Consider the following 27807-nt stretch of genomic DNA (forward strand, 5'->3'; position numbering starts at 1 on the left):
TATAATATCCATATCCTCACCAACACTTTGTTTTTCTCTTTCTTTCTTTCTTTCTTTCTTTCTTTCTTTCTTTCTTCTTCTTTTTTTATTTATTTATTTTTTGTTTTTTTTTTGGTACTGGGGATTGAACTCAGGGGCATTTAACCACTCAGCTATATATACAGCTATTTTTATTTTATTTCATTTTATTTTATTTTATTTTATTTTTTTATTTTTATTTTTATTTATTTATTTTTTTAGATGTTGATAGACCTTTATTTTATTCATTTATTTATATGTGGTACTGAGAATCCAACCCAGGGCCTCACACATGCTAGGTAAGCACTCTACCACTGAGCCCACAACCCCAGCCCCAAAATATCAAAAGTAAAGAAGAAACAGATACTTTGAACAGATCTATAATAAATAAATAGATTGAATTAGTAATTTAAAAAAACTGTTCACAAAGAAAAGCCCGGGTCCAGATGACTTTCCACTGATTTCTAACAAACAGCTATAATAGGTAACATTAGCCTAATGATGGGGAAATTTGTACTTACCTTAGCAATAAGAGGCTGATGAAGTTAGGAAAGAAATGTTTTTATTTTTTATTTTGAGACAGGGTCTCTCTAAGTTGCTGAGGCTGGCCTTGAACTTAAAATCCTCCCACCTCAGCCTCCCAAGTTGCTGGGATTACAGTTTTGTGCCACTGTGCCCAGCTTCCTTTCCAACCCTTGTTTCCATTTTTTTTTTTTTTTTTTAAATAGTTCCCATCCAAATGGGACATTTTGCTTTTTTGTGTGACTTTTAAAGGACAGTATGTATCTTTGGGGGTAAGAGTGGAAGATCAGAAGACAGAGGCGTGGGATAGAGGCCCAGTTCTGCAGTTTACTGGTGGTGTCCTCTTGTACAAACCTGTCCTCCTTATATCTCAGTTTCTTATTTATTAAATAGGCAAATAATAGCTCTGACCTCCATAAGTTACAGCGAAGATTACATAATGTGTGTAAAGTATTCTGCACAGAATTCAGAACCTCTTAAACATTCATTACAATGTTTCTTTTTCTTTTCTTTTCTTTTTCTTTTTTTACTTTGATGTTGATGATGCCCTACATTTTGGGAGGCTGAGGAATTTTACTGTATCTACTTAAAACTGAACTTCTGATTCATGAGCTGAGCTACCCCTTGACTACCATTAATTGAATTTGTCTTTGGTGACATTTTATGACTGGTTTCATTTTGTGGCTACTTGGATACATCCCGAAGGCTCTTTTCCCAAGTGAGGAATCACCCAAATCCTTCTGAGCCAAGATTCATTTGATTACTAATTAAAACCACCTTTTAGCCGGGTGCAGTGGTGCACGCATGCCTGTAATGCCAGCAGCTTGGGAGGCTGAGCAGGAGGACCTTGGAGTTCAAAGCCCAGCCTCGGCAAAAGCGAGGTGCTAAGCAACTCAGTGAGACCCTGTCTCTAAATAAAATACAAAATAGGGCTGGGTATGTGGTTCAGTGATCGAGTGTCCCTGAGTTCAATCCCTGGTACCCAAAAACAAAAAACAAGAACCAAAAAAACCCACCTTTTAGGCTTTCATCCAGTTATGTTTGCTGTGCTCTTCCTGCCCCACCCTTCCAATGTCCTCTATCAATAATGTTTCGGCAGATGTTAGTGACTACTCACCAGGGCCATCATTCACTAATTCCTGGAGCACCCTGAAGGAGCCTGACTGGCGAGGCTGAGTAGGTTCATCCCGATTGTCATGGAGCATGCGGTACACATCTGACTGGGGAGGTACAGAGGCTGTGGGTTCACTGAAACACAAGTATGGCAGGTGAAGCATCGTCAGGAGCAGCAATAGACTTCAATAAGCAGGCATCACTATTTACAGCAACTATTCAACAGAGATTGACTTTCAAGTGAATATTCTAATTAAAAATATAATGAGAATCCACATGGGTTGCCTTATGTCATTGAGGCATAGACCTGGGAATCACATCAGCACTTCCCCATATGGCAAAATACTTTGGAGGGAGACCAAAAGGTGATTGTTAGGAAATGATATTTTTAAGAAATAAGACTTGTGTCTGATGAATATATATAATTATAAATGATTATAATTTATAAATTATTTTAATTTATAAAAAGTGATTATATAATACTGAAGGATGTAATTATATTGCATATTTATATATTAATTTTTCTCAGAAAAAAGACAACAAACACGTGATAGTGCAGGAGTGAACCCAGTTTGATTATTCTCAGTCATAAAATTTATAATGACACTCAGATTCACATTTGATATTTAACTAAGGGTAAATTGCTTAATTTGTTTTTAAGGTTAATTAGTTAACTTGTGGACATGACCAAAGTATCATGTAATTTGCAAATCAATGAAATCTATTTGTCATTGTTTGAAAACATGTAATGTAGAAATCTTCATCTATACTTCTTTAACTTGATTGTCCTACATTTTAAAAATAGCCACATTAAAATTCATTCAGAATAATGATAGCAGCTTTATTTTAATTTGCTTTCTACAAATATATTCACAATGAACAATTAAAAATATCACCGTACTACTACTTATCAGGCCTAAATACTTTATTACTTTATGTCATTTAACAGCATTATCTAGAAAAGATAGTTATATACACATTTTAATTGCCTGTATTATATTTGAAAATAATTATACAACACTAATTTTTTTGCAAAATGAGATATATTATTAACTAGATGACTTCATCATGAAATATCTTTAAAATATTGTTTCATAGCATTCTTAAACATCACAATAATTTATAAAAAGTGATTCTGCAATATTGTGAAGAATGTAATAAGATTTTATCCCATAATAAATTGTTTTAATTGGAAAAGTATGACAAAAGTACTTGAAACATATTTGTAATAGGTAAGAAATTAGTCAAAATAAAGATCAATGGGAATTAAATATCTCCTTTCATAACCTGAGGTATTCACTTACAAAACTTTATGGGAGTTGAACATTTTAAATGAAAAATAATTACCTCTCACACACTGCCATAAGAAGAGAGAAGAGGTACCATCTCGTAAACGTTCTGTGACCCTCCCTCTCCTTCCTAATTTTTGACCCCCAAAAGAGATATAGTGTAGATGATAAATTACTGTGAGAAGTACTAAATGAGATATTTGTGAAGTACATCACAGCTTTCAAATGACATATACATTTGGTTCTTATAAGATTTCATTTTATAGTTGTCACATTATCAACTTAGGTAATTCCTCAAATCATCTATACCACCAGGCCTAGGTATTTGCAATAAATCCTCAGTATTTTTTCTTTAAAGCTTTGCACATAGTTTTCTTTCCATTAAGACACTATTAAAAGATACCACTGAAGTTGACATTGCCCATGTGTTTAGTTAATATGCCCACGGTTCAAAAAGATTCGCATTACCTCATTGAGGGTGTTTCCCCTAGAGCTGTTGAAACCTGACCCTGAAGTGTTTCCATAATATTGTCATCTGAGTACAACTGCATAGGTGTATTAAACTGAGCATGTACAATCTTCACACCAGGAAGTTCCATTTCCAAAGGAATGTTAGGGGCCATCTTAGCAGCAACTTTCAAGTCACCTGGGCAAATGGTACTAAGAGTACTGACAGAAGACGGGGTGCTACGTCCACTGCCACCATCAATACCGGAGGGAGTGCTGCATCCACTGTGTTAAGGACCACGCGACACAGAGACGACACAAGGCACCAGACACAGAGAACAGGACAGATAGGTTAAGAGGAACAGAAGGCAAAAAGTGAGAGGTGAATTACATCCATCTAAAACACTGCTAGAATTTGTTTTTAAAAAAGGACGATTTATGATGAAAAAGTTTAATGAAGTTAAAAGATGCAGGTGATAATGCATTTATTGGCTCCATTCTTCCAGGCAATTTGTGAGTTGAGTGCTACATGCAGAAAAAGTTGTATATAAAGTAAGTAGAAAAGATGCAGCAATCTTCACTTTTAAAAAAACAGGCCAAATAACTTTATACCTTACAACATTATAGACAAATAATGGAGGGAAATTACATTGGCTAGACATTGTTTTACATTTCTGGAGTACACTATTTAAAATTAAAACATCAATGAATGATCTTTCACAAATAGTAACTGAATATGCAGCATGAAGATCCAAAGTGTGAGAATAAACATTTCAAAATAAGAAATATTTTTCAGTAATACAGAGGAGCTTCAATTGATTAGTAATTGGCAACTTGTAGGTTATAAGATAAAGATTATGTTTAAGAATATTTTGCAGAGCTGGAGTTATAGCTCAGTTGGTAGAGTACTTGCCTTGCAAGCTCAAGGCCCAGGGTTCAATCCCCAGCACCGTAAAAAAAAAAAAAAAAAAAAAAAAAGAAGAAGAAAAGAGTATTTTGTAAATATTTTGTCGTTACTGTTTCAATACTTTGTTTTTATTCCTTTATTTTAAAACACTGCCCCATTGCTTACTATAGGATGTAGAAACAGCCAATAAATGCTTTTCACCTTGCAATTAATGATTAGAGGACAAATAAGGTAGTCACAGATTATTTAGATGCTACCCTTGGACTAAGATATATTTCTTTGATACAGCTATTCCATGTAAAATTTTGGAAGCATGCATATATTTCTAGGCATATTTCTAATTAACTTTTAAGGACAAGTTACAAGGACTTATTACTAAAATATCAGAAAGGCCATGCATGCAAATTTAAGAACTAAGGAGATTTTGTACTCCTCATGAAACTATTGGACCTACTGGAGGTTGGTCACAACTGAACATTTTTCTACATGCATTTTAAGTGCATCATCAGATACATTTTAGGAGAAGATGGAATATATTAAGAGATTTAGAAAATCCCAATCATTTAAGACAAAGCAAAAAGAAATGTTAGTATTCATATAAACCTCTCTCATGCCTGTCAGTTAGTGTAGCTATATACTTAAGATGGAAAGTGAATTTATGTGATGCATTTATTGCAAAGTCAATATTCTCTCAGATTTCAAGTATGGTTCCATTTCTGCATTTACTCTCTGGGGCTACTAATGCTAACTTCAATCTTGCATAGCTAGCAAATCCCAGAAGAATATTGGGTAGTGATTTTGTTGCAGCCTGATTAATCTTAACAACCCACATCACCAAATGGATTCAATTTTTTTTAAAAAGCTTGTGTTATTCATTTACCTACATAGCCCAAACCAGGCAGGTAAATAGGGTCTTTTTCTTTCAGTTCCTGGCTGTTGAGAACCTGTTTAAAACTTAATCTGCACCCTGGTGAGATCATATACCAAAATATCAAGTGGCTTTTTTCACCCATTTTGTATGGTCAACACTACCCTGGATCCTAAAATTAACTTTAGCTGATAAAAGAAGAGAAGTAAAATTACAGTGGTAGTGTAGTTTAATTAGGATTACATTGATTTGACCTAAGTGTAATGAAGCTTATGAAATGGTAGCTTAGGATTTGAAATACTGAGTTAAAGCTTGGGATATTTGGGGTTCTAAAATCTGAAGGTATTCTGCAAGCATTTGGATCTATTCTGGCCCTGCTATACATCAGGCATTGTGCTGGATGCCGGATAAACTATTATCAGATGGAAATTATAGATATGCCTTACTTTGTAATTAGGAATCTTTTATTTATTTGGGTTTTGATATATTGGCATGGTTGTTCATATAACTTATTTAAGCAAGGATTGTGCCTTCTATTTCCTAGTTCCTTTATCATTCTATTTAGTGGCCCATGTCTATTAATGGGATGGAACATAAATCTGAAGCCAACCAGAATGACCTTTTTAAATTTCTGGGACAATTTTAAAAGAGCTCTTAAACTAATGCTTTAAATAAAATAGTTTTCATGAACTCCAGTCATTGTGGCTATCTTTATGGTCACCGTGACCTTCCTAAAGGAGTAGGTTTGTACCAGTGAGATTTCCTGAGGTGGATTTAGCGGCTTGGAAAGACCACTTTCAAGGTTGATGACATATTCAATAACGTTACACTCAGGTCATTTGACAGAAAGTGAATTTCTCTGGGGTGTGTACAGATTTTGGGGGGCATGCTTCTGGATGCAACTTGTCCAAAAACCACTTGCAGAGATTGTATTTTAACATTTGGATCTATAAAATACATTGCATATACTTTTAGTTATAGTTTGGGCTTTAAATTTTATGTATTTGCATATGAAACACTGGTGTTTTAAATGTTTCAGTTATGATAAATTAATTAAAAGAATCAGAGCTAGTAGTTAAACTCCAATGAGATTAACATATTACAAATTACAAATTTAGTATGTCTAATCTACTTTGGAATAAACAAATTATTCCTTAATAGTGCAGTAGTGGGTTTGTAGCCGCTAACAATTTCCTCTCAAAAGATATCTTGATGAAGAATCTTTCAGAGGGAACAGCAAGTTCAGAAGCTAGAGAAAATAGTGAGATGGCACAAGAAGGAAAAAAAGATAAGGAGGTATTTTTATAATTTTTTTCACTGGCACATGATTTAAGCAAATTTTTTCATTCCTATACCTCTCTTCCCCTCTTCTAAACTTAGCTTTATTAAAAGAGACCTTCAAACAACAAACTAATACTGGCTTATCCTTATCACCAAGTTTGAATTAAAAAGCTTAAAGTAAAAATTGAATTAAAAAATTTAAAAAAATAACAGAAAGGATTATGTACATGGGTCTTTCTGACTTTCTCTGAATTTTTTATAAATGAAACATGCTATAGGTCTTTAGAAGAGGAAGGCTATGTACTAATCTAATCATCTCAGTCAAGCTTCCAAAAGTCCTACAGCTGGAGTTAGTGGACTTATAGTCCTACTAAACTTAAAATAATGCAAGCATATTACTTTTACTATGCTTCTTTGGGAAGTTGCAGACGTGTTTATTCAATAGTAAAATAGCATTTTAACTTTTATTACAATGTTGTTAGGGTATTGAAGGTGGGATGGTACAGGAAAGCAACTGATAGTAGAAAAATGGAAGAGATTCAGGGGAAAATAGAATGGGAATGAGAAAATAAACAAGAAGTAAAAGAGGAAGGTGCAGAGTCTCAAGGACGAGGGAGGGATGATATGTTGCTCCAGATTCTTCTTGCCACACAGGAAATATTACTTTCAGGATTTTATTCCTTTATCCAATGCACATTTACTGAGGCTTCATTATTCTGTACCAGCCTCATTTCTAAGTGCTGGAGATATAATGTGGAACCAGCCAGACAAGGAGTCTGCAAATGCTGAGCTTACATTCTAGGGAAAGAAGGTATATTTGAGAGGCACCCCCTTCTTAACATCTTTCTCCTGCTCTTCCATTCCAGCGCCCTTATCTGGGTCTGATGGCACAAAAACTGACTTATTTTTGAGACAATTTTCTGGCTCCGGCTCTAGACTATTGAAAGGTCTGTACTTGGAAACCATATATCAAGTGATGACTGGCTATGCACAGCAGGAGTCAGAAGCTCAGGTGTTGAAGGGGGCTAGGAGAGTCACACATAATATAAAAATAGGTCAGGTAGCATACACTAAAAGTGATGGGCATTTTAATAAACTGGTGGATAGATGTCCTAGCTGAAGGCACTTAAAAAAATTTAAAGAAAAGGAGGGTTAAATAAAACATGAATCTACCAGTGAGTCACCAGTTTACACTTGATGAAAATCATTGTTCCATATTCCTAACCTGGTAGGATCAATTCAGTCTAACCAGCACATCCTTCCTATGGGCTGACTAACTTAGTCGAAGTCAGAGCGGTACGTTTGAGGCTTCCTAAAGTCAAAATTTCCCCATGTGGCAAAACAGGGCATTAGTCCTTTCCCCTTAGGTTGAAGTTCAATTTCTAGAGAAGTTTTTTTTTGAAAAGGATCATCTAGAGACGATAGCTTTTTCTGATTGATTGGATAAGAATTTTGACGTGGTTCATCATTATTCTAATTCGAACACTGTTCTCCATGAGGGTAGCCAATGCATCTCCCTCCCTCTGTTTTTACTTTATGCTTATTTTCATGCAAGTGGAAAAGTTCCTTGTCAGAGGGCTTCTCTTCCTTTGCAAGGATCCATAAGAATGCTGATTTATCTTTATGTAAGGGCTAGGGTTAGTGGGATTTGAAAGTTGAGTGAGAAGCAGATACTGAGGTGGAATGATCAGAGCCTGTCACGCTTACGAAGGGACCCAAGCTTCCCCCGTGTGCCCTGTCTGCTTCCTTACTCCTGACCCAGGGCAGGATTCCATTTTTGTTCCTGCTGGCTGGGCTTTCCTGACCTGGGATAGACTATGTCTGAGTGACTCAAAGGTCACCATGTCCTGGATGGGATCCCCAGAGCAGCAGGGGTACTAGTTATAAATACACATGGTGATCGTCTGAAATTTCACAGCTCTGTAATCTTGTCAATATTTACTCTCAGAAATGGAGGTTATTTGGCCGCTGTTCTCTGCTAAGTGAGTTTGTTTCTTTTTGCTTTTGAAATAAGTTATGCAATGAGAAAAGTCACTCCAAACATCTTACAAGTTACTTTCTTGGTAATTAGTAAGAATGCACTAAAAGAGCATGCAGTTCAAACTTCACAATCTCAGAATTTATGACCTGCTTCGGCCTGGGATTATGAAAGGTTTGGGCCGAATATTGTGCTTGTGTTCAAAGTAGTTCACATCCTGTAAAAACAAAGGGTTACAAAAGTCCCTCAGTGGAAGATGACTTTTTTAAAAATAAAATCAATCGAACAACAACTGTTTAGAAAGGATTATTTACCACCAAATCTAGATATGATTAAGAAGGGTGGTGATATAATCAGACGATTTCTTCTTTTAACCATCTACTCACTAAATGTTCAGGAACTGCCCGGTTGGGTTCCAGAACAATTAGAACCATGTTTAGATGCTTGTCTTTAAAATAAAAATCCGATAGTGCCTTCAGGAAAATAAAAGGAAAACAGCAAGAGCTGGACTTTTGAAAAGAAAAGAAACCATATTATCAAGGTCAAGAACATTGTGGCTGGAACTGAGAGTCCAATACTTACTGTTGAGGTGAACTAGGAATGAGACCCCGTAGTTGTCCATGAAGTGCATCTTGGATATTGCTAGTTGAATAGAGCCCAATTGGTGAGTTATAGGAAGCACTCACTACCTGTCTTTTGTCATCAATGTTTGCTGCTGCAACAAAAGGCTGGGCCCTTCTGTTGTGCGCGGTACCAATGGGTTTGAATTCCTGTACAATGGCAGACAAAATACACAAGGCCACAGAGTGCACAACAAGCCGTTAGTAAGCAAAACTAATAGCATCTCTACTGTTAATAAAGGCATCCTTACCTGCCATGAGGTTAATGGAAAGGTTAAAGGAAGAGTTGGGGATGCATCTTCCTGTGATTTTCCGTGAAATTTAATTATGCTATACTCACCTACCAAATGTTATCCTGCAAAGGAATTGACCTTGTTTAAAATATCACAATAATTTCAACATTGTATCTCTTGTCTGCCCCCTACAGACTTCATCTATGCTTTTAAGAAATTGTAATGACTTGTTTGAATATTGAAAATTTGTGTCAGAAATGAGATTTTTGGCTTAGAAAAAATTATTGCACTTAACATTTTTCTCAAGAAGAACCTACGTATGCTTTTCTTATTACTATCTTAGGAAACCTTCATAAGACAGGAAGGGAATGATGGTTTTTGAATAAATATACTGAATTATTTAAACTAATCTAGGTAAAAATTCTGTTTCTGAAAGACACCTACAACAACAACAATGAAAAAAACATTTTATTTGGATTAGGCTATAATCTTGAATTTTGAAGAAATAATAATTAAAATATTTTTTATGAAAGTAGGAATAACATTTATAGACCCCCCCTTTTGTTTTATGATTTCATGTTTTGTATTTAAAGAACTCTTCATATTTACTCTAGTTCTGGAAAGACTAAAGTCAGTAAGTTAGAGATAAGCAGTGTATTGAATTCACAAAAAGATTTTTACTTCACTGGGGAATCCTAAAACCTGAGTTTGAAAAATGCCGCGATGATCTGAAATGCTATATTAGTATTTGTTAATGTAGGAATGTTTTCAAATTTTGAATGGTTGTGTAATTTTATAAAGCCAGTAAAAACCTTTTCTTTAATCTGAAACTGAAAAGAAAGGTTGAATTGAATGCTATTTAGCCAATAATTCTATAGTGACATTGAATCGACTGATATCTTTTTCATTTGAATTTTCCCTCTATAATAGTGCTCAATGCAGGGGAGTTGGCCAAGGCAACATTATTGTTGCTGTTACTGGGTAGCAGAACGACTGAAACAACCAAGTTTAACTTTAGAATTGTTCTAGTTTTGAATCATAGAATGTGTGAAAATGTGTGTAGAAAAACATTTACACAGTGGTACAATCCAATTGTTTTAGCCGAATTAATAATGAACTAGGCTTGGCTGTATTTTATGGTTAACCATTATTATAGCATGAAAAAAATGAACTGGAAATAATTGTGAGTAATGGCAATAAGTATGATTGAGGACTTTGTAACTCTTTTTGATGTGGAAGAAGACAGAAGGAAAATTGCCTAATTTAGTGTTGGTGAATGATAAATCTTTCAGGTTAATTACGGAGCAAATCAGGCAGGACTAAATGGCTCAAGCCTTAAGGAAAGTAGCTTTTTTTTTTTTTTAAACAAAGCATGAAGTGCCTTAAAAATCTTGGTGAATAGAATTAAATTTATAATTAATTAATATAATAAAATGGTTCTATGGGAAAAATCTTTACCCTTAATTTTTCTTAGCCTTAAAATGAATAAGCATGGATGGTAATTGTACTGTAAATAATGCAATCTTCCTGGAAATACTGGTATCTTAATAATTTCTAGTAGTACTTCTAAACAGCAACACGTAAGTTAATTAGCACCAAGCATTTTCCTCACCATTTTCAGTTTTGGAATTTGAATATTGCAAAGGTGATGAATGCAAGTTTTGTTAAAAACAAATTCCTCTATTTTTCATTCAGATTATAAGGGGAAATATTTCTTTTTAAAAAAATACTTTTTAAATTGTCAATGGACCTTTATTTTATTTATTTATAAGTGGTGCTGAAAATTGAACCCAGTGCCTCACACATGCTAGGCAAGCACTCTACTCTTGAGCCATAATCCCAGCCTAAGGGGAAATATTTCTAACACAGACTTCAAACACTTTTATTTAGGCTTTGCAAAGCATTAGTTTATTGGCTTCTAGAGTCATTCCCCAAAGCACGATGAAGTGTATATACCAAAGGTAAACAAGAAATTTTAAGTATGGTACTAAAAGGAAACTCTCTATCCAAGTCTTACATCATTGTTGACCGTCAAACAGAATCAAAAGAAAAAACCAATTAAAAGTTTGCTGTCCCATTTTAATTCCTTTTTGCTTTTTTTGGAAAATAATGAGTAATAGAAAATAGCTGTACAAATTTATATAGTAGTTAATTAGTCCAGCTCTTGTGTTTATTCTACCCAGACAAAACCATCAAATAATTCTTATCGCCTAGGAATTCAAAAAGTAATGATCCAAATTAATTGACAGTTTAAAAATCTTACTTTTAAATGATAGCAGCTTATATTAAGGAACAATATTTTTATTAGTGAAATGCTAGAGTTGCCAGAGATAAAGTTAAGAAATGTGACAGAGCTCTGCTCACATTGGCAGACTACAGCTCTTCACAGAGCCTCTAGGTTCCTTGAAATGACCTCAGCAATGCCAGCACTCGAGAGCAACTCACCTTCAATTTCTTTCCTGGAGAAATGATCCACCATCAAAGACTCAGGACATACTCACCTCCATCAGAACAGTACATTTGGTGCATAAAGTTTCTTTCTCTTATTTCCCTACAACTTACACATTTTTTCATTTAAAAATGGTGGGAAATAAGAGAAACAAACTATAGGAAGTGAGTGTGTATTTGACCAAGCCACAATGAGGAAATGATTGCCTTTCATCACGTTTGAAATCTATGCACAGTCAACCGTTCCTCATGCTCACCCCTCAAAGGAAAAATAAAGTCACTCTTAAGATGATTTTTTTCTCCAGTGGTCTGTTTCAAGTGTTTCCCACTCTCACTGGGGAAGAATGTGGGGAAATGGTGATCAGGAAAGCTTGTTTTGTATGAGCTGCTTTCCAGTTATCCAAACATTGTAGATTAAAGTGAACTTTGTGAAAATAAACTGTGACTGTGCGTGTAAGTGCATGGTGATCGTCAGATCTTCAATGGCATGGATGAAGTCCTTTATATGAAAATGGAGAGAGCTTTCTTCTTGTTTTGAGAAGAACCAGTTTTTTTCCCTGAAAAACATCTTTCTACTATGATAGGCAATGATGTTTTTGAGTTGATCAACCAACATTAAAAAAAATAAGGGTAATGATTTATTTGAGAATGTAACATTTGAAGAAGGACTAATGATACACCTTTAGTCTAGAATAATGTTTTGTACAGAAAAACATGTAGATCTGCTCATAGACTATTCGGGATCATATGGAAGGAATTCCTGGAAGTTGATCTAAACAATTTCAAAGGCCCTTTTTAAGTCTGAAATTCAAGTTTGAATTTATAAAAATGAAATTTAATTATTTAGTGGTAGCATGGAAAATGAAAAAAAGATCAAAAATTCTTATATTAATTATTACTATTAAGAAAAAGTTTCCTAAGACTAAACCTATGTGTAGAGAAAAAAAAAACCTGAAAAACATATAAAATTTAATTATTTGTGGCTCGGTCTAGATGGTTGGATGTAGTGTTTTCTTCTGAAATGAATAGGTATTACTTTTAAATGAAAAAAATATTTTATTATAAAGCACAGGTCACAATACCTATGATAAAAGTTTGACTTGAGATGAGAAATAAGAGCTTGAATATTGTATTATTCATTGGATTTCACTGTCTCTCTACAATGATATTTTAAAGCATGATGCATTTGACACGCCTCTCTTGTCCAGAGGTTGCTCTATTTGCAGAGTTCTCATTAAAATTAAAAAAAGGATCTTTTTATAGAGCTTCATATAACTTTGAAAAATAACTATAGCTCAGTGTTTCTCTGATCTCAGTCTACAAGTTAAATTCAAGTTAAATCAAGTTAAATCTGATCTTCATAACCACATTTCCCCCCCTAGTTTATGCCATAGGATTTCCAGATAGCAGGGATGCATTGAAATTTAGCTCTTTTGTAAAGGGAATGTCTATTCTGAAGCACAAGTTACATGAACAGGTCATATGGAAATCTGGCATTACAGTCTCATTAGGAGTAGAAACTGGTCTATTAGGAGATCTGAAATTGCTCTTATCTCTGAGCCCTTGAAGTACTGGCTCATGGAGAGGATGCCAGTAAGAATTAGTCATGACTCAAACTAATGGAATTTTTAAAGGCTCCATCTGACTGGCTGCTCTAGCTCTTAACCTGATCTTCACTTTTTCTTTTTAAAATCTCATTTCTTTTTTCTCATTTGTAGTGTCATAAATATTCATACTTTCTAACTCCAAAATGGGTCACATGGGCTAACACACCACTGTCTAGAGGACAGATTATTAAAAAATTAGTATTAAGTCTTAAAATCCAATTCTTAGAATAATCATAGTCATAAATGAAGGCTCACAGATTTGCAAATGAGGCGCTTTCTAGAGCTACAACTCAGGAATTATCTTTATTCTCCAAATCTGGATAGATGCTAGTGAAGCACAGGCTCTTATGGTCTAAGTGCATTTTGTGCTTAATCAAATATTTGGTAAATTACTTTTGTGTCAGGGTAGAAGAGGTAACCATGGGGATTTGGTACTTGGATCAAATTTTTCTAACTGGTTCCATACCTTAACATCTCATATTGATGAAACAGGGTTTAAAAATTTAGGAGAAATTTTGACTGGAAAGATAATTTGCAAAATGGTGGCATGCAGTTTTGGAAGTATGTGGTATATGAACAAAGGAATGAAGGATTCCATTTAATTTATCCTGGAGAGAGCAAGAATTTGGATTGTCAGACATGCATTGATAAGGGCCTTAAATTTCCTTTTTAAATAAAGCACCAGAGAGTCTCTTTTTTCTCTTGTTTTGCTTCTAAGTGAAGAATCGATGAGGCAGGGCGGGGGTGGGGAGCAGGTGAGTTTGGGCAGTAATGCAAAGGGCTAAACTTAAGTGATGGCTTTCCTGGGGAACTTGATTTTTTCTTCTTCCAATCTTTTTTTTTTTTTTTTTTTTTTTTTTAAATCTTATTTCCATTTTTTTTCCCTAGAAGTGTTACTACTCACCAACCCACCTTGCGATCCAGGAAAAGCCACCATCAGCTTTCAGATCCTTTTATCACTATATTACAGTTGAGTATCCCTAATCCAAAAATCTTGAATTTGAAATGCTCCAAATTGGTAACTTTTTGATAATGCCACAAGTGGAAAATTCCACAGCTGTCCTCATGAGATGGGTTGCTGTCAAACACACAGGCACACTAAAAATATTGTATAAAACAATCTTCAGGCTATGTGTATACATGTACTTAAAATAAAAATGAATTTCATTTTTAGATTTGAGCCACAACCACAAAATATTTCATAATGTATGAGCAAATATTCTACAATAAAAACAAATTTGAAATCTAAAACACTTCTGGTCTCAAGAATTTCAAATAAGGGATATTCAACCTGTATTATCTGTCTAGTCCATTTTATCAATTGCTCACCTACCCTGAGGAGTGAGTCTTACCTGACCTAAATATCCCACTCGACTTTCAAGATCACTTATACAATGCAACAGCTGGAGGTGGTGGCAGATCAGTTCTGGGAATTTGTTCCCAGGACTGGCCCTGGCCAATGTTAGAAAAGACACTGTTTATCTTTAGGTCCTCCGGTTCTTTTCTTTCATTTGTCAGCAACTTATTGAGTGTCTGTTGTGGGCTATGCCTGGAAGAGCCAAAGAGAAGAGAATAGACACAGGGTTCCTGTCTTTGAGAATATTCAGTATCCTGGTCTTTCCCTTTGGGGTCTCTTTTCTTCTCCTTTTGCTCCTTGTGATTTTAGGCTTAGGGGATCTACCTTCCTTCCAGTCAAAAGTTAGGACAAGAATCTTATAAACTCTGAAGATTACATAGGGTGCTTCTTCCAGTGGGGGTGAAAGTTTGTATTTTAACAGTAAATAAAGCCTTTGATCCAACATAATTTATAATGACCCACGTAAGAGTCATGAAGAACCCCTGTCCAACTGTACTCTAGTGGTAATGAGAAAGGAAGTCCTTATTATAATACAATAAATAGTAATGACAAGAAGCCTTCTCACAAAGGCAACTTCCTGTCTCACTGTCAAGAAAGGCCGGGAGGTCATCACAGCCTGGAGTCGAGGGACACCTCACTAATGATGAGAGCTACCACTTATTTGAGACTTTCTATGCATAGTTCCATGTGCCACATTCTTCATTTGTATATTTTTAATCTTTGAAAAACCCTATAAGGTACTTGTATGTATGTTATTCCACATCTATTTCATTCAGAAGAAAAAAGTTTAATGGGGACAAGCTGAGGATGTGAAGGAAAAACCTGGGAGTTGATGATCCTGCAAGGGGGAACACAGATTTTCAGTTCATTTTCATTAGCTATGTATAGAAATTACACACTGGGAATATCCAATCCGTTTAGTAGGAAGACTTGTTTCAAAAGGAATATTAAATTCATATCTGGGACAATCTAATCAGTTTTGTAGGAAAACTTATTTCAAAAGGGATATTAAATTCATATCTCTGCATCTCTAAACCTTGGGAGCCTCTTTTCAGCATATCAAAATTGAGGTTTGATTCAATTTCAGTTTCTTTGGACTTTTTGAAAGTAGACATAGTCAGATAAGCATCAGATTATTTGATTAATTTAGTTCATGAGATAAGAGTTTCCTCAAGGGAAAATTCTTTATCTTTTGTAATTCAGCTGCATGAGCAGAATATCTCCACGATAACATAATGTAAAACTTTTTTTTTGTAAGGTAAATTTGATTATAGGATACCACAATTGAGAATTAAAGAAAGGTGTCAAATAAGATCTGGGCAAAGACCTTGAAGAATTGAAGTTCACAATAACTATTAGATTAGAGACACCTGTTCCAAGTGGTGGAGTCTATTTTTATTTTGCTTTGTTTTAACAACTTCAACTTCTTAGATTACCTCATGGACACTTGGCAGGAATTCATTACAAGAAATGAAAAAAAAAAAAAAAAAAAAAAAACAAGTGGACTCTGTGTAGATTTAGCCAAATTCTTCCTGATGAGAACATAATTTAGCCAAATTCTTCCTGATGAGAACATACTTGCCTTTTAACAAGATATTGTCCTGAGCATACTTCTCTTTTTTCTTGATGTAAGAAAACATGTATCATATAAATTAATCTCAGAAGGTAAAGACAGACAACTGTTTCATTAGGTCTTGTTTCGATTTTTATATTTGCCCCTTCTTCCTCTTGGAAGCATCCCATCATTGAAAGGAGATATAATGCAAATGCCATTTACTCTAATAATCATACCTGTGGCTCCGACTCTAAGTTGATTTTGAAAGGATGAGCTTTCCCATCTTCAGATACCTGTGGAGACCATAAGCGAGTTTCTGCCCTGAAAATAGAACAAAATTTTAGCATACTTTAATTTCCTATTATTTTTGTGAAAATACTAGCAACCGTCACTAATTTAAGCCAAAGGAATTTATTTATTTATTTTTTACTTATTATTTCGTATTTTCCCGTCCAAATTAGTCTCATGTTTTTGTGTCCTTGGGGGAAATCTAGAATAGACCAAGACTGCCCGAAGTGCACTGTGCAGTTACTGGAGAAAGTCGGCCTCCAGGTGCATGTGGGGCATGGCCCAGAGGAGGGAGGGTCTCAAAGAATGCAGATCCCAGGAGGCAAACTCCAGGTGGCCCCTTCCTCCCTCTTATCCCACTCAGGCCACCACAGGAGACAATGAAAGACTGGTTGTGTAGATTTGCTACTGTCATCAAGGAATCCAGCTTCGTCCAACCCTTCTCAGGCATCCCCTGGGACTTTATGGCTCCTAGGGCACCATGTGCCTGGCAGCAGCACAGATTATGCATAGATGGAAAGACTCTATTTCACTATTTCCATGAAATCAGTGGATTGACCAATTCATTGAGCCTTCTGTATCAGGAGAAACAATTGTGAGTTCGTAACAATCGGATAAACACATACAAAACAATCACTATAACCAGCCGCTATTTTTATGTTTCTGTTTCAGATCAGGGGTCTGATGACAAGAGTTTGGGTTCATTTCCTTTTTCTTTCTTTATTTTCTTTTTGGTCAGAAGTGTCTCATATCTAACACACTCACATGCACATGAATTCTCACACCTTGTAATATTCTTCTGGCCTGAATTCTGTATAAAAAAATGCCAGTGACTTACAGGATATTTGCTGCCAATTTTAACACATTTTGGCAAGTGAAGAGATTCTCTTAGGAGCATTTCTACTTTCCATTCCATTCTCTACCGTGTTGAGGACCGCAGGACTGCTAGTCATACTGTTCAGAGTTTACATACTCAATGACTAGTCAATTAACTGGGTTAGAGGAAGGAAAAAAATTCATTTGGCCTCTTCATTATTTGGACACTCCAGAGGATTCTTTTTAAAAATGATTTGTCAACAACTACTGGATTGACTGACTTTAATGATGAATAAACTAAAGTGACTGATACACAAAAAAGCCAGTCAAAATTCTGGGTCTTGTGACAGTCCTTCTCACTAGGAGGATGAAAACATTTGTAGCTGTGGTTCAGGTTCTCCTGCAAAACAGATCAAATTTTAACACCATTAATTAAGGGGCACCTGTCAATTTTGAGACACAGCTGGTGTGCGGCTGCTTTAATCCTGTCCTGCGCATCAGCATGAGTCATGGACTCCGTACCAAAGCCATCGATAGCCAGGATGACATCTCCAGGACACAGGTTGGCAGCTGCCGCCTTGCTTCCTGGAGTAATCTGGAATAAATTATGGCACAATTTAAAAACCAACATCCTGCAATATCTTGAGTTTTGTGCCTGCCATTTGTATTTTAACCTGGTTCTTAATGTTTAACCAGACAGGAAATCTTAAATCTAATTTAAAACAACTTCTGATTTCCTTGTATTTTCTCAAGCAGGCCAACTCTGTACCTTGTTGGGATTTTATTTATTTTTAAAAATTCATTCGTTTTAGATACACATGAAAATAGAGCGTATTTTGACATATTATACATACATGGAGTATAACTTAGGATCCCATTCTTGTGGTTGAACATGATGTGGAGTCACTCTGGTTGTGTATTCATATATGGACCTAAGACTGTTATGTCCGATTCATTCTACTGTCTTTCCCATTCCCATTCCCATTCCCTCTCCTTTCCCTTCTCTTTGGGGTTTTATATGCACTGTTATTTCTGCCTGAAATGCTTCTCCCACTGTTCATCTTGTTGTTCCTTATCCTTTAGGTCTAGGTTCAAATGTTATATTTCTAGCAACTTCCTGCTCCCGTTGGAGTAGCTTCTCTAGTCTCTCTTCCCACTGTCCTTTACACTCTGTTCATTTCCTTCCTGAAAATTATTTGTCATTTTATGTTTGTTTATTAACTTGTGTGTCATTTTTCTTCTCAACTGGACTGTAAGCTCTTGGATACATGTATATTTTGTGTACAGATGTTCCCTGACTTACGACAGTTCAACTTGTGGTTCTTCAAATTTACCATGGTACAAAGTTGATACACATCAGTAGGAACCACATTTCAGATTTTGAATTTTGAGCTTTCCTTGATACCATGATATGTGGTATCTTATTCTCTCAATAGGCTGGTGGTAGCAGGGAGGCCATAGCTCCTAGTCACTCTGGCTATCGAGAGCATAAACAACCAAAGGTCTGCAGTGTACTGTGTTGGCAGGCTGTGATGTTCAGTATGTTAGGTGTACTGAATGCATTTTCAACTTATGATGGGTTTCTTGTGATGTAACCCTATCACCTTTATAGGGGTACCTATATTTCTAATGTTTCACAGTGTTCAGAATTAATAAATGATAAATGGAAAAATAAATCAAAAGGCCATTTGAGTCAGAGCTCATATAACAAAAAGAGCTAATCACTCCATACCCAAAGATCATGGTTACTAATGTCAACCCATCATTGTTGTGCTTGGAAGTTCCCAGTATTTAGAGCAGAATAATAACAAGACTTGACTCAAATCTCAAACTGCTCCAGGAATAAACTAGATAGTTCCTAATGCTCTCCTTGAGGATCAGTCATTGATTCATTTCCCCCCTATTTGTTTATTCTAGTTATCTATTCTATTTAACTTTGTGGTTCTAAGGGAGATTTGAGTTCATCTAAATAAATACAATTGAAAAAATAACGAATTCTTAGATCCTCAATCTCATCACTGAAATATTTATTGTACTTGCTTTACTTGTGTGATCTTGCTATAGTGATCACGATGATTTTTCAATACCAATAGTTGGTAGAAGCTGGGTAAAGACAACTGGGATTATTACACTTAGCTCTGGGAGGTATTTTATCACTGTTTTCTACTTAGAAATTCTCCTAGACCTAGAACTATTAGAAGATCGAAAGTTTCCAATCCTGATGTAGGGATATAAATAATCTCAAACTTTTAATTTTCTCTAGATACCATAAGTCAACATCGGTATTATTCTATTTTTAAACTTCTAAAAATGCTTTTCTTTGAGTTAAAACACCAGAGAGCATGGTTTATTGTGCTTGCTTTTAAAACCTCTCTCAGATCTACTAAGACATATAAATGAATTTAAGTTATATAACATTCAATACAGTTTTGATTACAATAAGTAGAAGGTAGGGTTGTGTGTATATGTGTCTACAGACATTTCTAAACAGACATATTGGAATGTAGATATTGAAAATCTAACTAATAGATACTGAACTTACCTATTGAATAGGTATTGAACATCTAATTTGAGTATTTTAGAGATTGAAGATTACTAACATTTAGTAATAGTGTTAATGCTAATGTTAAGACTATCATTTCATATTTATGCAAGATATTACCTTTGCAAAGCGCTTTCTCCCCCCTAATATCTTTGAGCATTCCAACAACTCTCTAAGAAATACTGGATGAAGAAGACTGTCTGTTTTTCTGAGGAGAGGTGTCTAAGTAACCTGTGCCTTCCTACTTGGTGAAAGCAGCTGCCAGAACTAACTTCTGACTTTGTATTCAACCTGGTAATTGCTGTCCTTGAGCCTTAATGGAGGGAGAAATAGGAAGAAGATAGAATTTAGAGAGAGAGATGGGAAAGAAGAAGAAATATGATGCCTTTACTTCTTGTTAGTTTAAAGTTCATCGAAGCTGGTGATCAGAAAATGACTGCTAAGTTTTGTAAGTTAAACCATTTGCTTAAACTTAAGAATCTCTTATTTTCCAAGAATTACTTTATATTATTACTGTATTATATTTTAATATTTTTGTTATATTATTACTTTATATTATTGCTCGCAGTTGATGATTACTATGTTTTCCTAAGTTAGGAGGAGAGAGTTGAAATGAAGTGTAGAATTTTTAAAAGGATAATTATTCAGGTTCATTAGGGTCTTAAATATTGAAAATACTAGAGAGATAATTGGTCATAGCACTACAATCAATCACTCAGCACTATGTTTTCAAACTTGTCTGATTACATGAATCACCTAGGGTCCTTGTTGAACATAAAGACTCCCTCCTACTCCAGATGTCTGGCATCAGGAATCAGAATCTCTAGGAGAGGAGCCAGGGAATTTGCCTTAGCAAATGCCTGAGATGATTTCTACTATTCATATTAACCTATTACTTACGTCCATCTGGGAAAAAACTAATTTAAAACACAGAGCATGTATAATGTCTTATTTACTGTGGGAGACACAAGGGAAGTTCAAGACATGCCTCTGATGTGATTCTGATGTTAAGAATAAAAATGTAATCAGGTGCAGTGGTGCTTGCTTATAGTCTCAGCTCTTCAGAAGGGTGAGGCAGGAGGATTGCTTGAGCCCGGGAATTCAGGGCCAGGCTGGACAGCACAGCAGAACATCATTTTCCACATATAAATAAATAAAAATTACTGAAATTATTGAGCAAGACAAGTATATACAGAAAGGCTGCACTGAGGGCGTGGGTCAAAATCATGAGACTTTGCCTATAAAATAAACTTCACATGCCTCTCTTGGCATAAAGCCCTCTGGTAGCCATCTGCAATTCATGTTTCTAGAGCTGTACCTCATGTCAGTTTTAGCAGGATCTCTGCATGCACCTTGGCATGGATATTTGCACATGTTATGTGGGTGATTCCAATGGAGCCAGGGTTGAGAATTCTTATTTTATTGTTATAATAATATTACAGAGAACTGTGATCTTGTGTAATTTTTTTTTTTTTTTGGGTGCTGGGGATTGAACCCAGGGCCTTGTGATTACAAAGCCAGCACTCTACCGACGGAGCTATCTCCCCAGCCCCGATCTTGTGTAATTCTGAAGACAATCTTACAAAGTAGCCATCTCTATTTTAAGAGGAGAGAACTGATGCTCAGAAAGCATAAGAAACTGGCATAGGATCATCCAGTGAAAATGTGAATTTTCCCCAGGGTCTGTCTCACTTTATAGCTCAAGCTCTTCCACACTACCCCACCCTGCCTCTGCTGCAGGAATCGCTCCTGCTGCCTTCTCCTATCTCTTTGGCCATACTTCCTGTATGATCCTGGGCAGGTCATATCTTGGTAGTTTAGGTACATGTTCATTCTCTTCTACTGTATTCATTTTGGGGTAAAAATCCATCTGGATTATAACTGCCTCCCACAGTAACTTTCGCACACAAGCCATTGTACACACAATAGATATTCGTGGGATGTATGACTGTTTTAAACACATAAAACCATTTTCATGTAGCTGCAGTCTTTACTAGTACAAAATTACATAGGTTTTTGTTCACATCAACCTTTCTACTGCATTTGTTTTATCCTGAAAAAGGATTGCATACACATTCCTTTTTAAAAGTTCACTTTTGTATTAAAGAAATACAGTTTTCTATGTTAAAGCCTACTCAAATTAAGAATGCACTGACACTTCTATGTTATTACCCAAGTCCACACAACATTCCTAGTTACAATGATCTTGATGTTGATTTAAATCCTCCATGCACTCTGAACGGGAAGGAGGGAAGAGTGAAGGGGTAGGGAAGAGGAATCTAATGAAAAAAGACAGATCAGCATCAGATGTATGTGATCATTTTATGTCACATACACAATGCAAACTTGTGCTGCAGTCTGTGTTGGAATTTTGTGAGAGCAAACAACCTGTAACTCATTTATCAGAGCAGATACACTTTCTGGACAATTCCAAAATGTCCAGGAGAGACTCCTTAGAACCTTCTTGCAAGAACATCAAAAGAAGTCCACATAGAGATGTGAATCTTAAACATTATTTTATGAAATACTTAGAATAATTATATATGGAGTTTGAAATAATCCTTCCCTGCCTTAAACTGAATATTCAAAACAAATTTTATCTTGCACAAAGTATAGCACACTTATTGCCTAGAAACTGCTGGTGTCTAGTGTTGATTTACCTTACATATTGTGTGTCTGCACATGTGTATGTTTAATGATACAAAGACTCACCCCATGGAATAACTGGTTTGAAAACAGTTATGAAGAAGAAACCCTTTTTCTTAATTTTGTGAACTGCAATTTTTTTTAAAAAATTTTTGATTGTTGATGGACCTTTATTTTATTCATTTATTTATATGCGGTGCTGAGGATCAAACCCATTGCCTCACACATGCTAGGCAAGCGCTTTACCACTGAGCCACAACCCCAGCCCTGTGAATTGCAATTTTGACTGAGGGAGAGAGTTACATGTGTCACCCTCTCACAAACTGGTTGTAGTTCTATTGTCTAGGAGTATTGCTACACAGTTGCTCCTCTACTTTGTGAAGTTGAAAAAGATCCTAAGTTTAAATACCTGTAATAAATCTAACCTGCTGCACATCAGTTTATAACAACATGGCCTTTGGTTGAATGTCGGTTGTTGGCTCTCATGGTCCCCTGTGGCTGATGGAAAGCTGTTACTCACTGCTTCAGGCTACCATTGAGAGAGAGTAGCATACCTCATATCATCAGCCCAGGAAAATGTCAAAATCCAATCTTCCAAGAAAGGTTTGCCCTGAATGTGTATCATTTTCACATCATTGTAAAGTAGCTCCAACATTAACCAGGGATCACCTGCAATCTGCTTTGGTATAGAGTAAGGAAGGAAAGGAGGGGCGGGGCTTGTAGGAGGACAAAAAGTCTTTTAACTGACTTGATAAAACACATCTCATTTATGTGGATGGAACTTTTGTGATAGTATAGACATTGCTATTTCAATTCTCTGTATACTTGAGAAATTATCTAAAACAGACAAGTAACTAACAAAACAATTCTCACTTATCTTTTTTAAAAATAGTGTTTAGTTGTCAATGGATTATTTATTTATTTATTTATTTATTTATATGTGGTGCTGAGGATCAAACCCAGGGCCTCACACATGCCAGGAAAGTGCTCTACCACTGAGTCACAAACCCAGCCCCCTCATTTATCTTTATTGTGGAATATTTTTGAGAACACAATCTGCACCTATTTCATGACAATAAAGTTAAATAAAAAGTGAGCATTTTAGTCAACTGTTCATATTGTGTCTATATTTAATTCTACAAGATACATGCTGTATAAGCCATTGTGCTAGGCACTGAGTGGCCTCCAAAGTACAAAGTTCCTGCCCTCAGGGAGTACGTTATCTAGTAGGACAGTATACACAAACACCCATGATACAAAGCAGGACAGCAAGGAGAGCTGAAAGGCCCAAAGCCATGTAATCCAACGGATGGCCACACTACCCCTAGAAGAAGTGCGGGAGTGGTTTTTGAATGGGTTTTCAGAGGCATAAATGACAGTCGGGGATACAGTGGGGGAAGGAATTCTAGGGAAGAGTGGGGTACATTAGAAGCAAAGACATGGTAGGGAAATCTAAGCAGCCCCAGTGTAATGGTGCCACTGTTAGGTATGGAGTGAGAGGAGGAAAGGGAGAGGGAGGGAAGAGAGGGAAGACATGAAATTGGAAAGCAGAGTTGGAATAGACAGTGAAAGGCTAAGGATGCTACACGAAGGATCACAACCTTCATTCTCGGTAAGTTGGTGATGCCACTGAAGGATTTTTAAGAATGGGAGAGACAGGAGCAACCTTGCATTTTTCAAAGATGGCTGGTAAGAAAATACAGGGTGAATTGGAGAGGTCAATGTCTAGGTGTGAAGATATGAAATCTTGAGTAAAGACCATGGTTGGAAAAATGGAAATTGTTAGATCTTGAAGACAAAGAATTGATAGGACCTGTGACTTATTGGGCAGCTCAGAATAGAAATATCTGAACAATAAGGGGAATTTTTGCAAGTTTGGACTTCAGAAGGCAGGCTTTGGAGGCAGTTTGATTTGGCATCAAATCCCATTCTGCTACTTGTGGTCATTGGCAAGCTAATGAGCCTTGTGAGTGTTCCTTCTTTTATTCTGCAAAAGATGGTCTTGCTACTACTATACTCTCAAAGGATTATTTTAAGACTTAAGTGAGTTCGTGAATATAAAAGGCTTTTAGAATAATGGATGCAAGCAAGAGTACAATGATATACACACTGCTCTTAAAATTATGAAAATTATAAAGTAGAACAATTCTACCTAAAAACAACTTAAAAAAAAGTTATGTTGTTTTTAAAAATTTGTTTGTTTATTCGTGATGCTAGGGATTGAATCCAGGGCCTTACTCATGCTAAGCAAGTGCTCTATCATGGAGCTCCATCCCCAGTCTCAACCCAAATTATTTCTGAGTAATACCTTTTAGTCTTGTTCCAAATGATTTTCAGTATTCTTATCATTTTGGTGAAAATATTAACTAGGTCTGTTCACTAAGGCCTTGAAGTCCAAGTGACTATGCATTCATTCATTCAACAGGAATCTATGCTACATGTGGCTTCAGGGACACTTGGAATAAAAAACAGTTGAGTGTAACCATCTGTCCTAGAGTTAAAATAATTCAAAAGGCAATTTAAGTGAAATAATCATATCTGGGTACACACTATTATTGAATTGTGTCAAAATTAGTGACGCGAATTAGATAAGAGTTAGAAATTCAGGATAGGTCTGACCTTTCAAAGAATCATTGTCATTGTATCAGATAATTTATCGAAAGCATTTTTTAGACCAACTGCAGGTGTAATACTTTAAAGTAAACTTTGCTTATAATGTCAAGAATTCAAAATTTCAAACACATGATTAATTATACTGACTTGTTACATAGTAATAACAAAAATATTTCTTTTATAAATTTCCTGAAGCTTTTTTGTGACAAAATTATTTCTTTAGGATTTACTCTAAATGTTTTATTCTTTGTTAGAACTCGAGAGCTTGTTTAATTTAATATAAACAAATGAAAACTGTACTCCATAAACTAAAAATGTTTCTCAGTAGAGATAATGGAAACTGTTTTCTTTGGTAAATCTATAAAAGGAGTTGCTTGGCTCAGGTCACAGAAGCATTTTCTGCTTAATTTATTTAGGAACATTTTGGGGCTATGTTATATTTTCATGTCTCATATAAAAACACATGTTAGATGTGTTTATGTATTTTTGAAAAATGTAAAACCAAGCTTGAAGTGATCTAGTATATGGATATTTATGATACTTTTGAGATATTTTTTAAAAGAATGTTTGTTCTCAAATCTCATAGAAATATAAATAGGACAGAATTTAAAACGTATTGCCATATTAAAAAAATCTGTGAGTGATCAGATTATACAGTATACATTTATAAAATGCACTACAAGCAGTTAAAAAAGAGAAAAACAACATTTGGAAATAAAAGTATAATGTTCAGAAAGTTTATCCTTTTAAATTAGGTTTAAAGTGCTTCATATGTAGTAACTGAAATAATTGTTTTCTATTAAGAAAAATATTTATGTTAGAAAAAAATCAACTAAACCAAATAATGCTTTAGAATTAATTCCAGAAATTCACTGATGGGGAGAAACCCAGAGGTTTCATTTTTACTTTCTCATTTTTCCTAAATGGTGCTTTACAAAAAGGAAAGTGTGGCTTGAATCTTAAAGTAGTATTCTCAGAGTTAGTCTGAGTGATTACTTTCCACCAGGTAAATTAAAACTGATTCTTTGTAGTTTTGTTACAGGTGGTCATTTCTAAGCCTCGCTCTCTGCTTTGGAAAACATTTATTCGAAATGCCTGGAAACCCAGGAATACACATTAGTAATATTTTCCTTGTCTGGGCTGATATGAGCGGTTCCAACTTGGCCAACCGAGGTTGTGCCCTGCGAACAGCGCCCTGCTGAATTCAGTTGTCGTTCAAATAAGAAAAACGCTCCTGCTGAATTCAGTGGTCATCCAAATAAGAAAAACGCTCAGATGTGCATCTAACTCCAAGAAAAAACCGCGGGTGTTTGTCAGTCCTTCTTCTCTCATTCCCTAAACCCCATTTATTTGTTACTGAAGGCAGGTGGGGTGCGCAGAGCAGAGGGTACCCCAGCCCCCGCAGCCTCGCCTTCTTTGAGACCTGTCGCGCTGTCAGTAGACCTCTCCTCAGAACGCTGCTGGGGACCATGAGGATGCAGAGAACTTTTAAGCTGATTTTGTTAAGTCTCAAAAAAGTTCTGCATCCTGCAAACCTCAACTTCCCAGTTGCTGTTGCCCCTCGAACTCGGAGCCAGAAGCCCAAGACCCACCAGTGCACCAATCTCGTCTGCCCCCTCGGGGTTCCCTGACCACTCTTCACTCTGGGGCATCCGGCTGCGCAACCAGGGTCGCGAGTCCCCGACCTGTAAAAGAAGCAAGACTGAAAAACACCTACCCTGGTGATGATCAAAGGCTGGTTGAAGTCTATGCCCCCGGAGAGTCTGAAGCCCCAGGGCGCAGGGCCTGGGAGGACCACGGTCTGGGGCATGGTACCTCTGGGCGCGACCTTCCCCGGGAGGGGCGCCTTGGCTGCCTGGGCGTGGGGGCAAAGGAGGGCGGCTCTGCACACCACAAGTGTTCACAAGCCACTCTGCTCCCTGGGGCAGCGTACTAGCCGGGAGTGCAACCAGGGAGCTTTATCCCAGCTCCCGAGTGACGTCACCGGTCTCCCCTCCTCCCCACCCCCTCCTATCAAGGAGAGCTCCAACTTTGGAAGCAGGACGCGCCTGACCCGCAGGAGTTTACAGATGCGCGCTGCAGCCTCCCAGACTCCTCTGGCTGCAGGCGCTGGAGGAGGCTTCGGGTTACAGCTTCCATCACCCTCTTAAAGTAACACCTGTCCTCCTGTTTATCGTCTCCTTGGAGCTCAGCGGTGCACTTTACTGGAAGTGAAAAGCAGTCCAACTATAGCCTCCATACGTTTAATCAAAACCCAAGCACCTCAACGCAACTGGTTATTTAGTAGTTTTGAGTGCGTTAATATTTACTTCCTAGCGGTGTGACTTTGCCCAAGTTAATTAAAGTTCTTAAGCCTCAGTTTTCTCATCTGTAAAATTAGGGTCATAATTGTACAAGATAGTAGGATTACTGTGAGAATTAAATGAGCTACCTCTTTTATTGTGCCTGACACAATAAAAGTGCTCAATAAATACAAAGCACTTCTAAATTAAACTATATGTATGCATTCATATATATTTATGTGTGTCTGTAATATACATTAGCACATTTATGGATACATTCAAGGTTTTTGTTTTTTTTTTTTAATGAAGGAATCTAAAAGTGAAAATATTGGCCAGACATACACCCAATCCAAGGAACCATCTAGACATATTTATGA

At 36.2% G+C, this 27807-nt stretch overlaps 1 protein-coding gene across 3 annotated transcripts in view; it reads right to left on the reverse strand.

Annotated features, from left to right (window-relative positions):
- PDLIM3 (PDZ and LIM domain 3) overlaps positions 1-27107 on the reverse strand; it is a 30576-nt gene extending 3469 nt beyond the window's left edge. The window contains exons 1-6 of one of the 3 annotated variants that reach the window (XM_079142369.1): positions 26866-27107; positions 17791-17942; positions 16480-16564; positions 9006-9193; positions 3411-3674; positions 1658-1788 (exon numbers count right to left, since the gene is read on the reverse strand). In XM_079142369.1, the coding sequence (XP_078998495.1) occupies positions 1658-1788; positions 3411-3674; positions 9006-9193; positions 16480-16564; positions 17791-17942; positions 26866-26958 (913 nt within the window). In that variant the 5' untranslated portion in view covers positions 26959-27107. Of the gene's footprint in view, positions 1-1657; positions 1789-3410; positions 3675-8572; positions 8641-9005; positions 9194-16479; positions 16565-17790; positions 17943-26865 lie in introns of all 3 variants that reach the window. The other 2 variants (XM_079142367.1, XM_079142368.1) reach the window with 2 other exon arrangements.
- Between the last annotated feature and the right edge of the window lie 700 nt (positions 27108-27807).

This window comes from Sciurus vulgaris, assembly GCF_902686455.1.
Source record: "Sciurus vulgaris genome assembly, chromosome: 5".
NCBI lineage: Eukaryota > Metazoa > Chordata > Mammalia > Rodentia > Sciuridae > Sciurus > Sciurus vulgaris.